This window comes from Corylus avellana, chromosome ca2 (genome assembly GCF_901000735.1).
Source record: "Corylus avellana chromosome ca2, CavTom2PMs-1.0".
NCBI lineage: Eukaryota > Viridiplantae > Streptophyta > Magnoliopsida > Fagales > Betulaceae > Corylus > Corylus avellana.
Window position 1 is genome coordinate 3,194,002 of NC_081542.1, and position 22,097 is coordinate 3,216,098.

At 36.9% G+C, this 22,097-nt stretch overlaps 3 protein-coding genes across 3 annotated transcripts; 2 read left to right on the plus strand and 1 right to left on the minus strand.

The window, feature by feature from the left end:
- The first annotated feature begins 174 nt into the window (after nucleotides 1–174).
- On the plus strand, nucleotides 175–9,219 carry LOC132168847 (probable cytosolic oligopeptidase A). Its single transcript, XM_059579908.1, has 17 exons — nucleotides 175–602; nucleotides 705–872; nucleotides 1,275–1,398; nucleotides 1,923–1,999; nucleotides 2,570–2,713; nucleotides 2,837–3,067; nucleotides 3,131–3,221; nucleotides 3,474–3,595; nucleotides 4,006–4,113; nucleotides 4,232–4,477; nucleotides 5,228–5,373; nucleotides 5,818–5,935; nucleotides 7,130–7,289; nucleotides 7,397–7,428; nucleotides 7,564–7,629; nucleotides 8,557–8,628; nucleotides 8,762–9,219. The coding sequence occupies exons 1-17, from the start codon at nucleotides 201–203 to the stop codon at nucleotides 8,846–8,848; spliced, it is 2,394 nt and encodes a 797-aa protein (XP_059435891.1). The 5' UTR covers nucleotides 175–200; the 3' UTR covers nucleotides 8,849–9,219.
- Nucleotides 9,220–10,400: 1,181 nt separating this feature from the next.
- Nucleotides 10,401–11,398, plus strand: LOC132168848 (protein BRICK 1). The gene is made up of 2 exons (XM_059579909.1): nucleotides 10,401–10,804; nucleotides 11,066–11,398. Exons 1-2 carry the CDS (start codon nucleotides 10,672–10,674, stop codon nucleotides 11,188–11,190), a joined length of 258 nt encoding a protein of 85 aa, XP_059435892.1. The 5' UTR covers nucleotides 10,401–10,671; the 3' UTR covers nucleotides 11,191–11,398.
- A 2,243-nt stretch (nucleotides 11,399–13,641) lies between these two features.
- LOC132172529 (nodulation receptor kinase-like) lies at nucleotides 13,642–20,661 on the minus strand. The gene is made up of 15 exons (XM_059584044.1): nucleotides 20,562–20,661; nucleotides 19,160–19,688; nucleotides 17,821–18,317; nucleotides 17,591–17,741; nucleotides 17,377–17,448; nucleotides 17,199–17,267; nucleotides 17,007–17,078; nucleotides 16,804–16,872; nucleotides 16,533–16,714; nucleotides 15,923–16,149; nucleotides 15,703–15,829; nucleotides 15,559–15,627; nucleotides 15,013–15,202; nucleotides 14,520–14,652; nucleotides 13,642–14,181 (listed from the first exon to the last, which is right to left on the minus strand). Exons 1-15 carry the CDS (start codon nucleotides 20,659–20,661, stop codon nucleotides 13,834–13,836), a joined length of 2,835 nt encoding a protein of 944 aa, XP_059440027.1. The 3' UTR covers nucleotides 13,642–13,833.
- Between the last annotated feature and the right edge of the window lie 1,436 nt (nucleotides 20,662–22,097).

The window sequence follows — 22,097 nt, forward strand, 5'->3', positions numbered from 1 at the left end:
CCCATCCCATCAAAGGCATCCCATAAAAATACGCCTCACATCACACTCATCTCCGCCGTGATTCTAAGTCTAACCCATCGATACCGTCCACGTGGAAAACCCACCAAAGTGGCCCCCATCAGACTTTACAATCCAACCGTGCGATATGATCTATTCCTAGACAGAAAACATGGGAAACAAAGAAAAAAAAAAAAGATAAAATGAAGATTATGATGATGGTGCCAAACAGGGTACTCGGAATCCTTCTTATAGCCAACGTGTTAATGGCTACGCGCATCTCTTTCACCTGCGCAATCCACCCACTCCTGAAGCGCGCTCCACGTTCCCTTTTATCTCCCAAGCAATTCCCCAAATCGTATCCCTGTCCCCTCTGGTCCTCTTCGTTCTCTTTCTGCCTCCACACGCTCCATAAGTCTACCTCTAGAGCCCCTTCACTCTCTCGCTACCGCTCTTCGCTCTCTGCTCCATCAATGGCGGCTGCTACTGCTGTGGACGAGGCCATCGAAGCCAACCCTCTTATGCGAAACTTTGACTTTCCACCCTTCGATGTCGTCGAAGCCAAACACGTTCGCCCCGGGATCCGTGCTCTGTTGAAGAACCTCGTATGTCGTGTTTTTTTTTGTTTGGTTGGGTTTTTAATCATTTTGTTGTGTTTTGGTGACTGGGCATTGAATTTTGTTTGGTTTTGATAATGGGTTTTGTAGGATGGTGATTTGGTGGAATTGGAGCGCACGGTGGAGCCGTCATGGCCGAAGTTGGTGGAGCCACTGGAGAAGATTGTAGACCAGTTGACTGTTGCCTGGGGGATTGTTAATCATCTCAAGTCTGTCAAGGATTCTCCTGAGCTTCGTTCTGCCATCGAAGAAGTTCAGGTATATATATTTTTGTCTATATTTATGCCTGCAGTGCCATTTTAGACGTAAAAAATTTGGATTTTTATTTCTTAATTTCAACTTCAAAATTATCATTAAAAGGCAGTGGTCAATTTTTCAAGATCAATTTCTCCTTCAGTTCGTGGGTGACTGCCCGAAATTTGTTACGTTCCTGTATTTTGAAAGGATCCAAAATTACATGATGTTGGTCTATTGACTTAATTCAGTATAGTATCCTTAGCTTTAGGGTGGCTGAGCCAGGAACTTGTTAGCACTCTTCACAGATTAAACACTTTGAACTTGATTGGATGTGTCTCAGGTCCATTAGTTTGTGCCTTCTTTTTCGCTGTTATACTCTTTAGTTAGTGCTCAATGCTCATGTGGGTTAATTGTGGTTTGCAGCCAGAGAAGGTTAAGTTTGAGTTGAGGCTGGGACAAAGTAAACCTATTTACAATGCGTTTAAAGCTATTCAAGAATCTCCTGATTGGTCATCACTGAGTGATGCTCGTAAACGTATTGTGGAATGTGAGTATCTCAAATATCTTATATCATCTTTAGCAGAGAGGGTTTCTGATTCTGTTCTCTTCATTTGTTGAATTTGTGCTCATAACTTCTTTACCTTTTTTTTCCTACTCTTCTTGGTTCTAATCTTTTATAAGGTTAGAGCACTTTACCTGGCCATAAAAAAAATAAAAATAAAAAATAAAAAAATAAAAAGCACTGCTTGCAGGAGTTTTTCTGTCAAGGGTGCTATGTGTCTTCAGTTAAGATGAAATAGGATTGCTACTTGATTACATTTATCTGTAGTACATATCTTTACTTTATGTTCAGTTTAGCTGAAGTACACATCTACATTTGTTATTGTAAACTTGATTGCCACTACTTATGATTTTTTTTTAAGATGCTTTTATTTGGATAACCTAGTTTGTTGAAACTATATCATCTAGAGTATAATTGCTACCCTTAATTTAATTAATTAATTTTTACATGTTTTGGATTGGTCTTGCATTGTCTGATTCTCCACAATAACTTCTTTACTTTGCATGCAGCCCAGATAAAGGAAGCGATTCTTAATGGTGTTTCTCTTGAAGATGATAAAAGAGACCAATTTAACAAAATTCAGCAGGTATGCTTTAAGGCTATTTCTCCATTTAGTCAATTGTTGCATCAAGTGGTCAGTTTGCTTGGAATCTTATGCTGTAGTATGCATAAATGCACATGATGCTGACTATTTCTCTCATCAAAAAATGAGGGTATGGTTATTGTCTCCAAACTGATGATAGGAAAGGGTCATAATGCCTGCTGAAGAATCTTGATTGTTTCTTTGATTTCTACCTTTCTCAGAGCTTTGTTTTCCATTTACAATAAATTCATGTATCTGTTATTGATAATAGGAGCTTTTACTTGTGAATAATGTAGGCCTTTGGCTACAATGATATGCTAATGTACGCCATGGCCTTTGTTGGGTATATAGCAGAATCTTTTATGTGTGCTCGTAACAAAGAATCTCTTATTTCTTTTTAAAAGATAATGCTTCTTCCTCTATCTATAATTTGGTAGCAATGGATGTCAAAATTGTTAACTTGGACCAAACAAGAGCGGTGATGATGATTCCTGTCATTTTAGTTTAGATTGTCACTTGGCTTGACCATTACTTCTTTTCACCTTGACTTCTTTTCATTGACTTCATTTGCAGGAATTGGAAAGAATATCTCAAAAATTTGAGGAGAATGTTTTGGATGCCACAAAGAAGTTTGAAAAATTAATTATGGATAAAAAAGAAATTGAAGGGTTGCCTGCTACTGCTCTTGGATTAGCAGCACAAACGGCAGTGTCTAAGGTATTCTTTGTTGAAATCCATTTTACTTTGGTTATTTAATATCTGTTTTTTTTTTCCTCAGGCTTGCTGCAATCGGCATTTATCTGGCTAGCATTACTCATGCATCTCTATCTATCTCACCAGGGTCATGAAAATGCTACTGCTGAGAATGGGCCTTGGATAATAACTTTGGATGCTCCAAGTTTTATGTCTGTTATGCAACATGCTCGAAACCGATCTTTGCGTGAGGAAGTCTACCGTGCTTATGTAACTCGAGCCTCGAGTGGTGATTTGGATAATGCAGCAATAATTGACCAGATTTTGAAGCTTAGGTCGGAAAAGGCTAAGCTTCTCAATTACAATAATTATGCTGAGGTATGTCCTATTATGTTTAACATTACTTTCCTATGGTAGACTTGCTGAAATATATTTTATCAGGTAAGCATGGCATCCAAAATGGCTACTGTTGAAAAAGCAGAAGAGCTGCTAGAAAAACTTCGCAGTGCTTCCTGGAATGCTGCGGTTCAAGGTAGTGCAGTGTCTGCAGTTTCTTCATAGTTGTAAATGGATCACTTTATGTAAAGTTACAATTTTAGTTGTAGTGGTATTTTGATCTCAAAAGAAGATGCTTTTGTTTACCCAAGATTTGTATGTTTTATATGTCTGTAATCGCTTCTGAAAACAATGCCTAAACTTTCATTCTTAATGCGACTGTTGTTCTAAGAATACCTTTTTATGCTGGAAATGCCTGAGGCCTGGATTGTACACTTGATCCTTGTAGATATGGATGACGTAAAAAAATTCTCCAAGAGTCAGGGTGCACTAGAAGCTGATGATTTGAACCATTGGGACATCAACTTTTGGAGTGAGAGGCTTCGTGAGTCAAAGTTTGACATCAATGAGGTCAATCTATATTCTGTGTGTGCACGATGTATGCATGTGTCCGTATACTTGTGCATTTCTAATCCCATGTCTGTTTGAGATCAGTAGACAGTTCAGCTTCCACTTTCCAGACAGTTTGTTATATAATTGTCTCCTGTCTCTTTGATTTTGCTATTGTACCAGTCTCATTCTGAATGGAGATAAGGATATTTGTCTATGTTATGCCTGTCAGCCATTTCTTAGAAATACTCTCTATAGTTGAAAAATTGTAGGTGTATTTTGTATATGTGCATATCTGTGTGTTTGTGTGTGTGTGTGTGTGTGTGTGTGTGTGCACTTGAAGGAGTATTACTTTAAATGTTGCCCAATTCTATCTAGCTTGTTACTTTGCTTGGAGAAACTTAAGTGTCTTCTGCTTTTATATTCTACAGGAAGAACTGCGTCCATTTTTCTCCTTGCCTAAGGTTATGGATGGCCTTTTTGACCTTGCAAAGACACTGTTTGGAATTGATATTAAGCCAGCTGATGGTCTAGCTCCGGTATTATATTGTAGTTCCTTCATGGTCCACTTTAAGTTGCTTCATCATGTTGTGCTTTGGTTTCTGTAACTTAGACCATTAATTTCACATCCCTTTAATATATGGTTGTTATTGTTAGGTTTGGAACAAAGATGTTAGATTCTACCGCGTCAATGATTCCTCTGGTAGTCCTATTGCGTACTTCTATTTTGATCCATATTCTCGACCATCTGAGAAAAGGGGAGGTGCATGGATGGATGAGGTTGTTGGTCGAAGTCGTGTGTTGTCACGTGATGGTGCCTCTGCAAGGTTGCCTATTGCCCACATGGTGTGCAATCAATCACCACCAGTTGGGAACAAACCAAGCCTCATGACATTCCGTGAGGTAAACTCTGTTAAATTGGCTTTTAGCTTATTATCTATAATTGTAGCTCCTAAGATGACACAGAATGGCACCAGAGGACTCAGCAGCCTGTTATGCTTGTGTTAAGGCAGAGTCAAGGGGGCGAGCCTAGAGAGTCTATTTGTCAGAATGTACGAAAATGTATAAATTTGATGTGTTTCACAGCTTTGTCCTGAGAATGTGATGATTTAAAAGCAGTAATTTTTAAAGAACATGGTCCAGTTCAGTCTTATATCCAATGGCTAAATTGGAGTTGGTACATTTGAGTTACTCAACCATTTAGTTAAGAATTAAGGGTTGGGGTCCATTCATCTGGTTGATGGCTTGCTTACTCTATCTCAAATTTCTCAGAATGATATGACCAGATGGTTGGTTTAGAAAATCATTTAGCTTCTGATATAAAAGAAAAACATAGAACTTCTGTTTGGGTGAGGCCTAGACAAATACCTATATCTATGAGCAGTTCTGGGCTTGCCCGTAGTGCCATTACAGAATCAAAGTGCAAACATGTCTTACCATTTTTGCCCTTCTTTCCATGATTTTGGCTTTGTATGTAGTATTTCAATGTAATACCACCGAGGATATGTTCCCATTTCCATGTAATTCACTGACTTTTAATGCAATGATTATCCATGTAAAAAAAAACGATCTTGGAAAATTCTGGATAAATACTTAGGGTTCTGCAGTTTTATTTATTATTTGTTGTCAGATTTGTTAATGGCCTTTTTGCAGGTTGAGACGGTCTTCCATGAATTTGGTCATGCACTTCAGCATATGCTGACCAAACAGGATGAGGGTCTAGTTTCCGGTATTAGGGGGATTGAGTGGGATGCCGTTGAATTACCTTCTCAGTTCATGGAAAACTGGTGTTACCATAGGTAATTATGTCTTCATAGATCCTAACTTTGGGACATCAAATTTTATGATCTTTTCATCTGTGCTCAGTATAATGAGGGATCTCTGATCCATAGTGAAACAATTCCATTTCTATATCGTACTTAATTAAACTACCATGTTGCGTGTTATCTGTTAAGGGTACGTGACATGTACAATGCAGGTGCTTGGTTCTTACCCATAATGCATCTTTTCTTTTTGTTGGTTTTTTTTGAGGGTGGGGGGTGGTGTTGGACCTTACTGGGAATTGAAAATGATCTCATATTTTTTACCTTTTTCCCATATGGTGATAAATTTGTAGTACAAGGACCCAAATGGGGACCCCATGTTTTTCTCTATTATACTAGTATTCATGTAACAATATACAGGTTACAAGCATTTCAATGCATTATAATTATCTAATCATTTATTTTTCGATGGATCTTTAGGGATACTTTGATGAGCATTGCAAAGCATTATGAAACTGGGGAGAGTCTCCCTGAAGAAGTATATTTGAAGCTTCTTGCAGCTAGGACTTTTCGTGCTGGCTCACTAAGTCTCCGTCAGGTCAGTGCATTTTGTTGGTGTTATTTTTTCCTTCCATGTTCTCTGTTTCCATTCATTTTTCGTATATTCTTTTGTACTACCAGTGTGAATTTAGTATTGGGTTTTCATTTCAGTTCACATGCTGTGATAAGTGGCATACCACGTTCTAGTTCTGGTTCTGCATACCTAACCTATCTGAGCTTTCTGTAACTTAGGAAAGACCATGTTGTCATAATGTTAGCATACAAGTCTTACAGAGGTGAGATGTGAGTAAATGTGGAATAAGAACCATTGAGAAAGAAGCTCGTTAAAGCCATTAGAAATCTTTAGAATGTGCTCTTACATGAAATTTGAGAGTATTGCTGCATAATATGCAAGCCTGGCCTTTTCATATGGAAGCGCAATGTCTATTAGCTCAACTGTCAAGCAAAAGTTTCCCCCTTATCACTCCAATTAATCCATCTTTTTTTATTTATTAGACTGGGTATTCCTAAACATAAAAGTTATAACATATGAGATTGGCAGAGGGTGATATTAACATTTATTCCACGTATATGTATATGTGATGAAAGATAACAGAATCCAAATAGTTATATATTTTGGTGTGTTTGGTGCGGTTTCAAGGTGCTCTGTCACTGTGGTCACCACCTCTTTTCTAAGTGTTCTTAACTTAACATGCAATTTTAAAGGACATATGATGAAGCATGGGGCTTGAATTGGCATTAGAAAAGGGTTGATCTCAGGTCATCAAGGGATTTTGACTCTGATGCTGATAGAATCAATGGCAGGTAGATTAATGTAGTTGATAGCTAATAATGAATTTCTGTTGTTGATATATTGTCCCGTTATCAAAATAATAATAATAATAATTGTATCAGTGGAAATATTTAAGGTTGGACATGGAGTGTCATGTTAACATATCCTTGTGATTATTATTATTCTTCTTTTTTCCCAATACTTCTTTTCCCAAGATTTTTTTTTTTTTTTTTTACTTCAAAACAAAATTTATTCCTGTTTCTCTTGGTATGTCTTGATTTTAATGTTTCATTTTTGTTTCCTCAAGGAAGTTAGAATTATGAATCTTTGTTACTCTTTGTGTGATTCTATTTTAATGTGTGACGCTTATGGTTCCAAGGGAACTAAACTAAAATCTTTATGATATTCATATAGATGACTGGCTTTCTAAGGTCTTTGCATTTTATTGTAATTTTTCAGATAAGGTTTGCTAGTGTAGATTTGGAGCTGCATTCGAGGTACGTACCTGGTGGGTTGGAAACCATCTATGATGTTGATAGGAGGGTTTCTGAAAGGACGCAAGTGATCCCTCCGCTCCCAGAAGACAGGTTCCTTTGTGGTTTCAGCCATATATTTGCAGGTTTCCTCTCCCTGTCAGATTTACCGACTTTCTCAGCATCATTTCTACTTATTTAGCTGCAGCCTTACCTTGTGATATTTTTCCGTATAAAAAATTTTGTGATTCAGGTGGATATGCTGCTGGATACTACAGCTACAAGGTATGTTCTATTCCTGTAGTATACATAATTATCTCTCATAGTGTCATTTGTTGGGATGCTCTTTACTGCTCTCCTGTTTTACCCTTTTTTCCTCCATTAGACTTTATTCTGAAAGCATATTTCTGCATTTGGCAGTGGGCTGAGGTGTTGTCAGCAGATGCATTCTCTGCATTTGAAGATGCTGGACTAGATGACAGCAATGTATGTCAAAAAATGGCATTTTATATTCTTGCAACTTACCTTGATTTATCATTTCTTATACTTTCAATTATGCATATGGAATATAGTTTCTAAATTGGATTACGTCTCCATATTGCACCCGATTGATCTCTATATTGGTAGTGTCATGTTTAACTAATGGTGCAGTGGGGCACCTCACCGAAGACTCGGTAAACATTGTCCATTGTTTTTCGGAATCTGCACAAATTGGTCATGGAATATGAAGTTATGATAATTTGCTACAATTTAAGGGTGGTAGATTAGGTCGTAGCGAGGCCATGGTATATGGGGGGAATCCACATAGAAGTCCGGGACAAACATGCCAAATTAAAGTTTCTTGTTGGGTTATCAGCCTTCATGTATACAGTATATGGTGATGTATTAGAATTCTGGAGATTAAATACTTAAACAAAAAGCTTTTGAAGGTTTGTTAACATATGGGTGACAATTCATGTTTGTGTATTGGGTTTAGGTCGTGTCGAGTCGAATCATGAATATAAGACTAGATAGGTCTATCCTAACTCGGTCTATTTAATTAAACATGTAGACCCCTTAATCATAACTTGTTAATTTCGTGTCGGGTTCACGAATCGTGTAAAAAATTGTCCAACCCTAAATGTCGGGTTTGAATTGTTTCGAGGTATGAGTATAAGACTAAATAGGTCAACTCTAACTCAATTCATATAATTAAACGGGTCAGACCCATTAACTTTAACCTGCTAATTTTGTATTAGATTCGCAAATTATGTCAAAAATTGTTGGCCCTATTTGTTATGAAAAATTTGATGCATTTGCCCTTGGTTCTTTCTCTTTTTAACAATTAACAGTCAGAGTTCCCTGACATTGTAAAGAAGTCTGCTTATTATTACCACATTTTACATAAAGAGTGCTTATAATGTCTTGCAACAGGCTGTGGTAGAAACAGGGCACAAGTTCCGAGAGACCATCCTCGCTCTTGGAGGTGGCAAGCCACCGCTAGAGGTTAGAATATATATAACCTTTTGTTTTCTTCATTAATTGCAACATAATTTAATAACCAACCATTCTAGTTGAATGTACATTTAAAAACATGTCTTTATCTGATGGCGATAACATAGAACTTTGTTGCATCCAGGTATTTGTGGAATTCCGTGGGCGCCAACCTTCACCAGAGCCACTGCTGAGGCACAATGGACTATTACAGGTCCCAGCCTCTGCATAACATTCATCACATCATAAAGGATATGCAGGCCTGTTTACTTCTGGGCTGGCTAATCAAGTCAATCTTACTTCTCCAACCCTAATGGAAAAAGAGCCCAGAATAAGATTTGAAGCAAACATTTCTCAGTTGGGGTGACCTTGATTGTAAAAGCACATGCAAGTAATTTTATGCAATAAATGCCAAAAAATGAATTGCCTATTCAGATCTCTTGGTTAAAGGTCATGGTCATGGGTTTTTTTCTGGGGGGGTGCATTTTGGGGAATATTTCTTATTATTTATGTGGCCCCATGGTCAGTTTTTTTGTATTTGCTCAAAAAGTGCAACATGACATAATATTAAATTGATGAATGTTGAGTGGAGGTCTATTTTCTTATATGGAGAAATATGTAAAATGGAATAAATATTATGGATTGCATTAATATGACTAATGTATTAAGATCCTCTAAATTGTGGCAGAAAATTTAAGGTATGAACTAATTTCCTTTCAATCAAATAATTTATATTTTGTCATGTTTAGCATATGTTAAACTATCTTATTGTTTTTAATTTATTACGTCTCAATAAGGTGATAAAATTTGAATCATTGAATTTAAATGATTGAAATGATATTAAGATCTAAAGATATCTATCAAGAAAATGATACACAGGTCATATCAGACCCAATAAAATGGATCCATGTCTACAAAAATGCCACTTTAACTTAAAACATGGCAATTAAAAAAAAAAGAAAAAAAGAAAAAAGAAAGGGGGTGGGGGAAAGAAGGTGGGTGGGTAGCTTACTAATGAAAGAGGAAACTCGCTTACACCCTATGTGCGGTGTTGGGTGGGTTGTGACCTACTTTCTTCGCCAATTGAATTATAGGGTGGTCGGGCAACCTTATCCCCTCTTTCGTTGGTGGGTGAGACAATCCATATCTTTTACCAATGAAGAACAACGTGATAAGGCGATTTCACCTCCCTTTATTGGTGGTTTGAGCGACTCACTTACCTATGGAGAGCGTGAGTAACTTCGCCTCGCCAATAGCAACGTGGATGGGTAAGGTGACCCACCCACGCCCTCTGTGGCTTGATAGGTGGCCGCTCCTCATCGTGGATGTATGAGGCGACCTATCATGTCCCTTTTGCCAACAACAATGTGACTGGATGGGATAACGGAGGGTTAGCCTCCATTCCTCTTTTGCTTTTTTCTTTTTTTAAGAAATTATTATTATTTATTATTTTTCTTTTGTCTTGTTTTTGTATGTGCTTTATTATTATTATTTTTTTTTCTACTTGTTAAGTTGAGGTGATATTTCTATATACATTGAGCTATTTTATAAGGTTCGACGTGGCCTTATGAATAGAGAATTATTTAATAACCGAAAATATCTTAAAAGAGATGTAACTTTAATTATTAAATCAATATTTGCAATTAAAAAAAAAAACTAATTTTAAATATCACGTCATTCTAATTATATAATATTCATATATTACTCAATTAAAAAAAAAAAAAAGCTTGAAACATAGCAGTCATAATTAACAGTGTCACTACAGTTACTGGTAGTTGGGGAGGCCCAGCCCTGGAAAATTTGGAGTTAATTATGAGTCCTTGGCATGCTTGCCTTTGAAGATCTTTAGAGGAAAAGCAAGTCAAACTAACAACCCAACCGCAGAAACATACATATATCTACCATCCCACGTATTCTCTTGCTTGTATATTTGCATTTTTCTCCTTAGAAATTGAAACCCATTCACTTTCCTCTGCTAGATCTCGGACCCATTAGCCAATCCATAGCAGCAACTCTCTCCGTGCGCCTCTCAAGGAGAAGAAGAGCCAAAAACGAATGGCAAGGGCTGGAGGGATCACAAACGCGGTTAACGTCGGGATAGCGGTGCAAGCGGATTGGGAGAACCGAGAGTTCATCTCTCACATTTCCCTCAATGTTCGCCGCCTCTTCGATTTCCTTGTCCAATTCGGTACCCATTTCTGTTGTCTCCCTCTACCTTTCCTTAGTCGTAATAGCTCCTAGTAAAATGCTTTCTTTTCTTTCTTTGCTACTCAATTTGCTGAATTGGGTGTGATTTACTTGCATCAATATATGGGAATTATAACCCCATCACCATGTAATGAATGCCCACAACCCATTTTGTAACTTTTACTCTAACCAAAGTTTCAGTTTTTGGGTGGATTCGTGGTGTTGTACAATTTTCACTTAGTATGCTTCTTTGTTGTTTCAGAGGCTACAACGAAGAGCAAATTGGCATCATTAAATGAGAAGCTTGACACGCTCGAGCGGCGTCTAGAACTCCTTGAAGTCCAAGTGGGTACTGCCACAGCCAACCCGTCTCTTTTCGCCACATGATGTTTGGAACACGTTGTTGTTGTTGCAATACGGCTTCTCTGTAAGCATAATCTTGTTTGTGTTGTGAACGTGGATAGATTTCTTACTTTGTGTCACTGTTTGAAACTAAAGTATTCGGCTGTTTTCGTGGTTATATAACATGATCCGTGGTTGAGGTAGTAGAAATTTTGTGCTTGTGATCTAGCTGCTTTGTGCATATATATATATATAGACTTTGAATAGAGTATATTATATGTTTAGGATCTTCAATTCATTTTTAGAATCTGTCAGTGGTGCAAATTTATCCTGAGATCACTAACATGTGGATAAATGTTGATAGCAAAATAGATTGATATGTAAGTCAAGTCGTTTAGGCATTGTACCTCTGAGTTCTAATTCGACTAACACCTCCTCCCCTTATAAGAATAGGATGGAAGGTGAGATTGCAGGTTCGAAATCTAATGGTTCGTTTGTAACTTATCCATAAACGAAAAAAAGAAAAAAGAGAAAAGGAAATATACTGTTGCAGTTATCAACCATGCTCTTATTTGTCATGAAACTTGCTTTTCTACCGATTGCTTTTTCACAAGTTATTCATTATATGCCTGGTTCTTCTGGTATTTGCACAATTAGGAATGGTAATAAGTGGCAGTTGGCATTCCTTTTGGTATTGCCAATTTATTCTCTCTTCTTGTCTGTAAGTAGTGTCACCTTGTCTAGGGCTGTGCAACGGTTCTGTCAGAGTCGGAAACAACTTTTCTGCTTTCTGCTTACACCAGAGTCAGAAGAGTTGGAAAACCTCTAATGAAAAAGTTTTCCGCCCTGCCTCTGAAATGTTGGAAGCAGAGTTGGGCAGAAGTGTTAGAAACCATCTATCCAGTGAGCAATTCTACACACACTCCTTAACGTGGTAATGAAAATCACCATTGTATCCAAAATTCAATAGTGATTTTCACTACCACGTCAAGGAATGTGCACTTGGGAGTTTAGGAGTGCGAGTCTGTGTAGTATTTCTCTTTTCGAAAATGAAGATATGTTCTTTGTTCTTTGTCTTTGAAGACAAAGATTTCTTAGTTGAAAACAATGAACTCTTCATTCGACGAAGAGTTTTGGAACCTACAAAGGTGAGGGGTGATCTAACAAGAATGGTTGGTACAACAAACATCCATCTCCGCTCATACATATTTCAAACATCTCATTTATGGAGTTAGGTAAAATTTCATGTAAGATTTTATGACGCTACAAAAAATAAAAAATTCAATTATTTTTACAATTTACATAGTGGTGGAGAATGGAGATGGCGAGGGGTGAATGACAATGGAGATTCCGAGATGGAGAAGGAGATGTTGAAGGGTGTTGGCTAATGAGAATAGAAGATTCAAAAGACTAGAGATTGAGTGAAGGGGCTGCGAGTGCGGGATAGGGTTTCGTCTGATGAGAATGGGAGGAATATATATCCCCACCAAATTGAAGCCGTTTTATTCTTATAAAATATATGATTTCAAAGCTTATGTACAAAACGACGCCATTTTGTAATTTTTTAAAATCAAATTTAATAGTTAGGTCGGGTCATAATTAATTGGAATCTTTTACAATTTCCAACTCCCAATCCCCAACTCCCAACCCGACTTTTGTTGGAAATGGGTTAAAGGCTTCCAACTTCAGGCCGGACTCTAGTCCGAAGCCACCCACCCGGGTTGGAGGAAGTCGAGGGTATGGTTTTTTGCACGCCCCTAATCTTGTCATCTAAACTGTATCCGTCATTTGGGCTTCTTGTGTCCCACCTTTTGTTCATGGATCATTTCATTGCTAATGGAATTTTCTTGTATGGGAAGCTATAGCTAATTTGATCTACTTCCGACTTAGATTTAAGGGCCCCTTGAACTTGGTTTTAAATTCCTTTGTTATGAGCCATCAAGTTTCACGCATGCAGATTATTGATGAGTCTGATTCATCTAATTAAAGTTTACCAACAACCTTCATGATGACAAGTTGCTGAAAAGCCTATATGTCTGCATCATTTTTGTAAACATGGCCGCCTAGTTAAGGGATAAAACTCTTCCTTCACAAAACACTCTCGTTAATGGTCATGGATAATGCAAATTGCAATTTCAACTTGTCACAATTTTGTGGATTACTTTTAATTTCTAAGAGGGTATTTTCTCTGTGGAGCATCTGATGCCTAACCTCATCCACCAGCTCAATAAACAGCTGTGGACGACCCCCCTTATCTCGTATATGCATGTATGCATATGTACATATAGATTCTTTTGTAAATCACATTTCATATAATGTCTCATAAAAAGAGTTTTCTCAATTCCCAAGTCCCAAGATGAGCACACATTTGATTTTGGCAAGTTATTTTGAATTCCAAGTTGTAAAGGGAAAATGATGCAATACATTGCCCATAGTATATGGTTCAATAGCATTTTGGCATAAATTGAATGCCCGGAATTTTATAACCTAAAGAAAATTGAATAAACTGCAAGATACATAATCTCAAAAAGAGTAGTAGTGTCGAATAGAACTTCTCTTTTATCTTTAGCATACTATGTGCCTAGAACCATCATCATTCACTTGTCAATTCCTAACTGAAAAAGGGAAAGAAGAAAAAAGAAGTTCCATCTTTCACATATTGATGAAACATCACATTCACCCATTTTACTATCTTGGCTGTGGAGGAGACGGGCATTGTGGCATAAGAGGTGACGGCTCCGATGGAGATGATGAGGAGGTGACAGCAATCTTTTTTTCCATGACGATAGAGAAGCGATTAGAGGAAGTTCCCATGCTGTCTATGGACCTCATGTATTCAGATGCATTGGTTTCTATAATCAAAGCTTCGTCAAGCTCCCGGAGTATGTCAACCATGGATGGTCGATAAGCAGCATAAGGCTCAATACATGTCAAAGCCACCTCCACTACTCTCCACATTGCCTCTGCAAGGTACCCACCCTTGATGCTAGGATCCACGATTTCATCAATCTTTGAGTCTCTAATATAGGGTTTGGCCTGCATGCAAAGTTGTTCCACTATTAGATTTAGTCCTCACTAGGATATTTTTGATCTTAGGGGTTACATGTGTAGTAGAAACTCCATGCAGTTACTGATCTTTAGGTAATTGTTGTTCCACATGTTGAGCTTTACTTATTGATGGAGAGTTTGAGTCCACACGTCATGGGAATAACATATTAATTAATTGATTAAATTTTATCATTTCCTATTAGCTTAAGCTTTTGAAATAATTGATGATTTAATGCGTCGCAAGTCATTGATTCATGTGACACCTAAAAGAGCAGGATTATAATATCAAATTCTTAGAAGCTAGAGAACATGAAATTGGACCATACCCATTCAACCAAGCTCCATTCGTTGCGTGGTCTATGTATGTTGAGAGGCTCCCGACCAGTTACAATTTCAAGTAAAACCACACCAAAGCTGAAGACATCACTTTTATCAGATAAGCGCTGCGTAGAATAGTACCTGAATGATAGATTAAAAGCACACTGCCGTGGTTAAATTTCATATGGTTATAGTTGCACTCTCTTATACATAAAACCAACTTCAAGTTAGATGGAAAAACTTTTAGTCGCTCTCTTGTATACTTCCTGTGTACTAGGGTTGCGCCCCTCTGCGCTCTTAATGCATTATTACTTATCAAAAAAGTTAGATGGAAAAACTTTGGATTCTTGGGCAGTTACAATCTACTTATGATTCTAAAAGAACCTCTATATGCATAAATTTATGAAAAAGATTAAGTAAAACCAAATCTGTTGCTAAAAGTGACAGAAAGACGTTTGAATATTTCAAATCAGAACAGGCCTAAGAAACATTGAGAGTTACTCTGGATCTAGGTAACCAGCTGTCCCTCTCACTTCCAAAGAAGCACAACTGTCTCCTTCCTGAGGAGCATATTTTGAGAAACCAAAGTCTGCAACCTTGGCGGACATGCTATGATCCAAAAGTATATTGCTTGATTTCACATCCCTATGTATTATGCATCCCTCAGTAAACGTGTGAAGAGACATCAAACCTGAATAACGAAAAACACTCATTCAAACATGCTGGTATTAGGGGAAAAAAAAGCAGAGAAAATTAAAAAGAGGTGGAACAACCAAAACAACTAAACAAAAGACAATCAACTGAAGCAATTTTTAGTAGTCAGTAAATCAGAAATTTCATTGTCATCTATGATAGACTACACTTTCCACAGACATAATGGATTGGTAGTTCAGAATAGGTAGTGTAGATATAGCAGCATGTAGCAAATCTTGTGATCTAGTTTTCCATGGCTTTTCCGAACATTAAGATTTCCTTTGCATCTTCCCTTTACTTTCTCGTAATTTAGAACAAGAAAACAATAAAAACTGAATAACCCATTTTACTTGCCTCTAGCAGCACCAAGGGCAATAGAAAGTCTGGTTGGCCAGTCCAGAGTTTTTCTTTTTGCTGATTCCCCTGTGAAGAAACTGGTGATTAGACATTAATGTATGTATTGATACTAGCCAGAAGAACGAATGATGTGATATATACCATAGAGGCGATCTTGTAGAGAGCCATTAGACATAAAAGGATAAACAAGAATTTGTTGGTCATTTTGTGAGCAGTGACCAAGAAGAGGCACCAGGTTCTCATGCCGAATTTGTGAAAGCAGCTGTACCTGTCAAAACATTATCAAGAGTAAATTCATAATTTGACCAAAAAACTAAGAAGAAGTCATAATTGAAGATTCGGTTGGATCCATATTTCTTACCTCATTGTCGAATTCCCGAGTCCCCTGAGTTGATGTTGCTGACCGAACCTTTACGGCCACTTCCCGGCCATCAGGTAGAATACCACGGTAAACAGACCCAAAGCCTCCTTCACCTATCAAGGTTTTGTAGTTCTCGGTGACTGTCTCTATGTATTCTAGAGTAAACCTCTCAATAGTTATCGACTTTATACTGACATCTTCTTTGCTGGATCGAATGATAAGTACATCTGCATATTTTAGGAGAATCATTTTTTTGTGAGAAAAAAACATCATCCACAACAGTTGAAACTGAGCTCAACTAGGTGGACAACCTAAATTATGTGCTTGCCTGAGTGACATTTTCTATTATCTATACTCTTGAGTGAACAATGTAAACATAGTATGAATCTATTAGTTTCTAGTCATCTGCTTGGGTGTTAGATGGGATTTTGTTATTCTCATCCATGCCCATGCCTCCATGATTCATACAAAGAGGATAAGGCTTTCATTTATGTATTATTTAGAGGATAAGATTTTCATATATGCAGTAGACCCTTTTTCATGCCTTCATGTATATGCTTCCAACAAGATTTCAGATATCAATTAGCGGAGAAAAGATCAGCACACTCACTATTAGTCATTTGGAGTCCTTTCCCATCAAATCTTCCTCCAGACATTGATTTTCGTCTATAAACACAAACAAAAATGATTCCGACTGTAACGGTAAATAGGAATGATCCACATGCAACAGTGGCGATGACACCGACGCGTAGTGGCGAATGTGTTGATTCATTTGAATCACATCTTCCATTGCTGAGAAATAGATTTAACATCTCAGAATCTTGATTTTTCTGTTTCTTATAAACATAATTGTTCCAGTTCATAGGTAACAGAATTCATACTCTGTACGTATTGTGCTGTTGAAGCTGGATTGACGTTCTTTGTCTAGATACTGATTGCAGCCGAAATATCTGGAGCAAGCACATAGTTTTAATCAATCAGGCCAAGGGAGAAGAAATACAACTAGATTTGGCAAGCATTTTTAATGGAAAAAAATGAAGGGCTTCCTTATTTTAAACAGGAAGGCCTTCGGTTTAAAACTTACAATGATTGCAAATGTGGCAGTGAGATTAGAGATTCTGGAAGTGACCCCGCAAGATAATTGTGGCTGATATCCCTGTTGGTCATCGTAAATCAATCAACAAAAGAAACATGATATTTCCCATGTGCAGTACTTCTATGGAAGTTACTCATTATACCATCTAGAATCTAGTAATTAAAAAGAAGGGTAAATTACACTGATATCAACATGGAGGAATAAGGAAACTCTGGGATACTGCCATTGAAATGATTGGAGCTCAGATTCCTACATATCTTAAAAAAATTACATCAATATATTTAAAAAATCATAGTCCAAGCTGCTCAAGACAAAACGACACTAGCAACTCAATAGAAGACAGCAGTGTGAAACATACAGTGTTTCTATGTTGGCCAGTTGAGTGATGTTGTGAGGGATTGACCCTTGAAGGTTCGTTGAAGAAAGATTCCTGGAAGAAAGTGTGATATTGAACAGAAGCACATGGAATTGAATACCCCATCTGGGAAGAAGAATAAAAAGAACAGAAGAACCTTTTTTTTTTTTTTAATTTTTAATTTTTTTAAATTTTTTTTAAGAACAGAAGAACTTACAGACTGGTGATGATAGCTGAACCATTAGAGAGCGCACAAGCCAAACCCTTCCAGGGATTTGGAAGACATGGGTCTCCAGACCAACTCTCCAACACTTCATTCGCTTGGTTAGACACCAACAACTCATTCCTCACCCTCCAAGCCACTTCCACTGAAGAAAGACAATAGCTTTTATGACTGTCCAATCCCCACAAAAGAACAAAGCATAAAATGTATCAAATTGAACTCACCATCTTTTTCGTCAGTCTGCTGCACCTGTAAATCGAACTTACCATAGCTTTGATTGATCTCTTGCACCTGCAAGATCTCATAGGCATTGCAAATGGGCCCAAACAGAGACCCAAAGGCCTTGATCAAGCTCAAATCAAGAGACCCATTAGCTCTAACATCCATAACAACCTCTTTGTACTTGGACCCATTTGCCAATATATCAAAATTTCCCTTTACTTTCTCATTGTTAATGTAAATATCAAACACCCTATCCCCAGGTCTAGAAGTCCCATTGAGCTCAAAGAAGTAGAGAAACACACGGTACTCATAGTCCCTTTGGTCGAGGGATTCTTGGAACTCCAATAGCTCAGAATGGTATAGAGCTGTTTGAAGGACATCTAGAGGTGGTGTCACTTTGTTAGCACTGTAGTTGGAAAGGTTGGCAGAGAGTATTGATCCATTGGCCATTGAATTTGTATCTGGTTTCCATATTCTGTCGCTTTTGTCCAATGGGTACCTGAGATTTTGCAAATGTCAAACATGGGCATGTGAGCTGAGCATTTGCTTAGGTGTTTCTTCAATTAAAGCGAATTTGAGGGTGATTTGTAACTTTTTGGTATTTGGATTCTCAACTGTCCGAATCGTTAGCAAATGAGAATCTCATGGCTCTATTGGGATATCTGCCCGAATAGGTGACTGGACTGTCAAAGACTTGTTTAGACAAATAAGCCTCAAAATTTCTCTGATAGTTACTGTAGAGCAAAATTGATCGATCTCTATCAGACTTTTGTTTGCTTTGTCAACTATTCTTAGGTGCATTGCTCGCCATGTGCTACCACAATATAATAACAATATATAAATAAGCATAAAGAAATGTGAGTTGCCTTTTATATTAGGAGGCAAGGACAAAAACTGGCTCCCTTAAACAAGATTATGAGGAGGAAGAGATGAAGATGGCCATTTATGTGGGTTCTTGTGTCAGGTTTAAGATATAAGACAATATCATACATATATGGAAAGTGTTTTAATTAATTAATGAAGGAAATCATAGAATCAATCCTTTGATTTTTCCATTCAGTATTTGTTCAACTTATCAAAAAGTTGTTCTAAATCCTTAAATCTTTCTATTCAATATTTGACAACTTATTAGGACAATAATACCCATGATTTTTCTACTCGAATAATTCTCTAATACTCCAACCAAGTTACAATCTTTAAAGAAAGAAAAAGGGTAAAAGTGTGATTTCTAACATTATTGTTTATCTTTTTACTCTTGCTCGTATTATATCAGAGCCATTTAAGATGATCCATTTTCTCATTTTTATTTATATATTGGCTTCAAAGAGAGTAGAAGCATACCTGATGTTCCCTTCTGTGTTCCCCACATCAATTCTACAAATGCTTTTAAGAACAGTTGTAGAAGGAAAGCCCAGCAGATAGTTCAAATTTTGCAGAGGCCTTAGTTCAAGTTTTGAAATGTAAGGATCTCCCTGCACCTTCTCTAAGCAGAAGTCTATATGGTCCTTAGTAGCTCTAAAAATCCCCTCCACTTCTGAGTCCTCCGACGAGTTTACTTGGCTTATTCCGGTAACACCGACCAAAACATCAAAGGAAGTGTCCAAAGTTGTCCTCAGTGAATCACCAAAAAGAAATGTACCCCTTACTAGATAATCTTGCTCCTTAGTAATTGTTAATCTATAACATCTCTTCCCTGAATCTATGTCGAATATTCGGGCTCTACCATAGTCCTCATGTTTGCTCAGTGCTTCTTTCACTTCATATAGGCAACCTGCTCTGTTAGGGAACCAGCTATCATCTGGTTTCCAATTTATAGTGGTGTTTTGGTCCGTGAAGTTTGAATCAGCACAGCATGCTAAGCTCACAAATTCTGCATGAAATTACATTAGAAAGATTTAATTATTTGTATTTTTAGGTTAGCATGCATGAATTAGCACATAAAAGCAATTTTAACAAAAATCACTTCAGGTCAAATATTGTAACTCGTCTTTGTTTAGATCATCTTTTTTTTTTTCCTTTTTTTTTTTTTTTGGAAAGCAAGCAAAGAACAAGCAAAGATCTAGGGTGATCCTTCTCCTTGTCGATGAGGATAGACAGGCGGAGCTGGTGAGACGTGAAAATGAAGACGGTTCATTTTGCCATATGGTGATGGAGCATAGAAATTAACACTTTTGTTAACTTTCCTAACTTCCCGTTTAGAGGAAACTGAAAAAATGAAGATCGTGTGTAGGAAATGATGGAGGAGATCCCCTGGTTGGTGATGAGGGCAGGGTGGTTTAGGGCATGCAGCGTGTTAAGATGCTCCATCTTAGACACAACTGAAATATGCAAGTAGATTTCTTCTAAAAGTAGTTCCCCATCTTTGCCTAGTGAATCTGCCTTTATAATAATCAAAATCATTATCACATGGATTTAGCCAATTACCTTGAGCTCATGACTTTGCATAATCCTTAATTCAGTTGTTAATCTCTTCAAAATGATTTTAAGTGTCACAATTTTTGCAGTTAATTAGTTTGACTTGCAAAATGTTATATATATATGAACTTTTGTATAGCTTAATTATTAGTAAGAGATGGATCATTTTCCCTCTCAACATAGATTCTTAACCCAGATCTTAAGGTATTTAATTATATCAAAACTGGATGATCTAATAAAAATATTAAACCTTCTCAACAAATTAGTACTCATTATCATACCATTGATGATCTAATAAAGAAAAATGTATACAAATACATATACTAACCTTCTTGTCCACAAGTTGATCGAACAAGTATGAAGAAGCAAAGGAAAAACCACTCAACCTGCAGTCTCAAAATCCAATTATCCGATCCCTCCATCATCATCTTATATTGTATGGAAGCTTCCCCATTGGATCATCAAGCTCATGTCCAGACCAACTGAATAAGTTTTCAACTTCCACTAACCACCAACAAAATCTTTTGGAAATCCATGAAGAATTCCTATAACTCACAGAGAAGACAACATTCTAACGTACACAAAGAAAGCTCTTTACAAAAGAAGCATCATCATCTAGAGCTGCCAAGACAAAAGAGCATCACAAGAAGGTTACTAAAGAACAACATGGGGGGTTTGACTTCAAATGTTGGAATCATTGGAGAATAGGGGGGAGCTAGGAAGATGATGAAAGAGCTTGATTTAGAATAATTCAAATTTGATTATCACTGTAATTGTTTAATTAATTTAATTTGAGATATTATAATTGTTGCTTTCTTTTGTTGGTTGGGGTCATGACTCTATTTAACTAATTTGTTTTAAAATAATTAGGTGGAGCAACCTTCATCGGTCCACCTTCGTCCCTCTCTTTGTCTGTTTACCATGCTTGAAACTTGATGGAAATGGGTTTGGCTTCTCTAATTAAATCAATAGATATATATATTTTTTGACATATATTAATGGTTTAGAAATAGTTGTAATTTTCAGTAAAAAGGGGAATTAATTAAGATCAGTGAGTCACTCTCTTGCTTATGAAGCAAGTCTTACTAATAATTACATTTGGATATATTGCCGCGTCAACGTTAACGTACAAGAATCTTTATAATTAATTAATACATCTATTTAATATAGTTCAGGGGGTGATGAATTTAAGAATGTTACTTTTGAAGTAGGTTTTGGGGCAGTTATGACTAAATATATTGTTTTTTAAGTCTCCCTCTTCAATTTACTAAACAAAAAAAGGTACAAAATTATCTTGATATATTGATAATTCGGTAATTTTGTTTAAAAATCCATTGGACTCTCAAAAATTGTTTTCAACCAACTGTCATGCATATTATATATCCTACGGATATTTTACAAATTGAGTTGTGTACATGTAATCTTTTTTTATGTTTGTCTTTTTCCTTGTATAGAATGTATGAATCCCCAACCTAGCCAATATGTTATGTGCCACCAAAATCCCGAACCAAGCATTAGAAAGCTCAGAAAATATATCGTTTTTAAAATGCAAAAGGTGATTTTAAAAGCACAGTAAAGTATTAATATTATTGGCTACAAGTTGAATCCTTTACGTATCGATAATCCCATTGTGCAAAGTTAAATCCTTCGCCATTCGCGCATGAATAGTAACATTGTTCATTATAAATAGTGATGTTTAAACAGTAAAAAAATCGTATTTTAGTGGTGTTTTCTAAAAACGTCACTATTTAAATGTCGTTAAATGTGGAAATTTTTGTAATGAGATATCATATATATGGTCTTTTTATGGCTACAAAACTTATGGTATTGTATGGGGTGAAACAACTTCAATATGAGCCGTTCA

Bases quoted from the DNA above. Each gene is read 5' to 3' on its own strand.
- LOC132168847 (XM_059579908.1), top strand. From the start codon at position 201: ATGAAGATTATGATGATGGTGCCAAACAGGGTACTCGGAATCCTTCTT. The intron at 603-704 runs GTATGTCGTGTT...TGGGTTTTGTAG, and splicing joins GTGCTCTGTTGAAGAACCTC to GATGGTGATTTGGTGGAATT. The intron at 2,000-2,569 runs GTATGCTTTAAG...CTTCATTTGCAG, and splicing joins AATTTAACAAAATTCAGCAG to GAATTGGAAAGAATATCTCA.
- LOC132168848 (XM_059579909.1), top strand. From the start codon at position 10,672: ATGGCAAGGGCTGGAGGGATCACAAACGCGGTTAACGTCGGGATAGCG. The intron at 10,805-11,065 runs GTACCCATTTCT...TTGTTGTTTCAG, and splicing joins CGATTTCCTTGTCCAATTCG to AGGCTACAACGAAGAGCAAA.
- LOC132172529 (XM_059584044.1), bottom strand. From the start codon at position 20,661: ATGATGATGGAGGGATCGGATAATTGGATTTTGAGACTGCAGGTTGAG. The intron at 17,268-17,376 runs GTATGTTTCACA...TAAGATATGTAG, and splicing joins CTGGCCAACATAGAAACACT to GAATCTGAGCTCCAATCATT. The intron at 17,079-17,198 runs GTAATTTACCCT...GATGACCAACAG, and splicing joins TCCTCCATGTTGATATCAGT to GGATATCAGCCACAATTATC.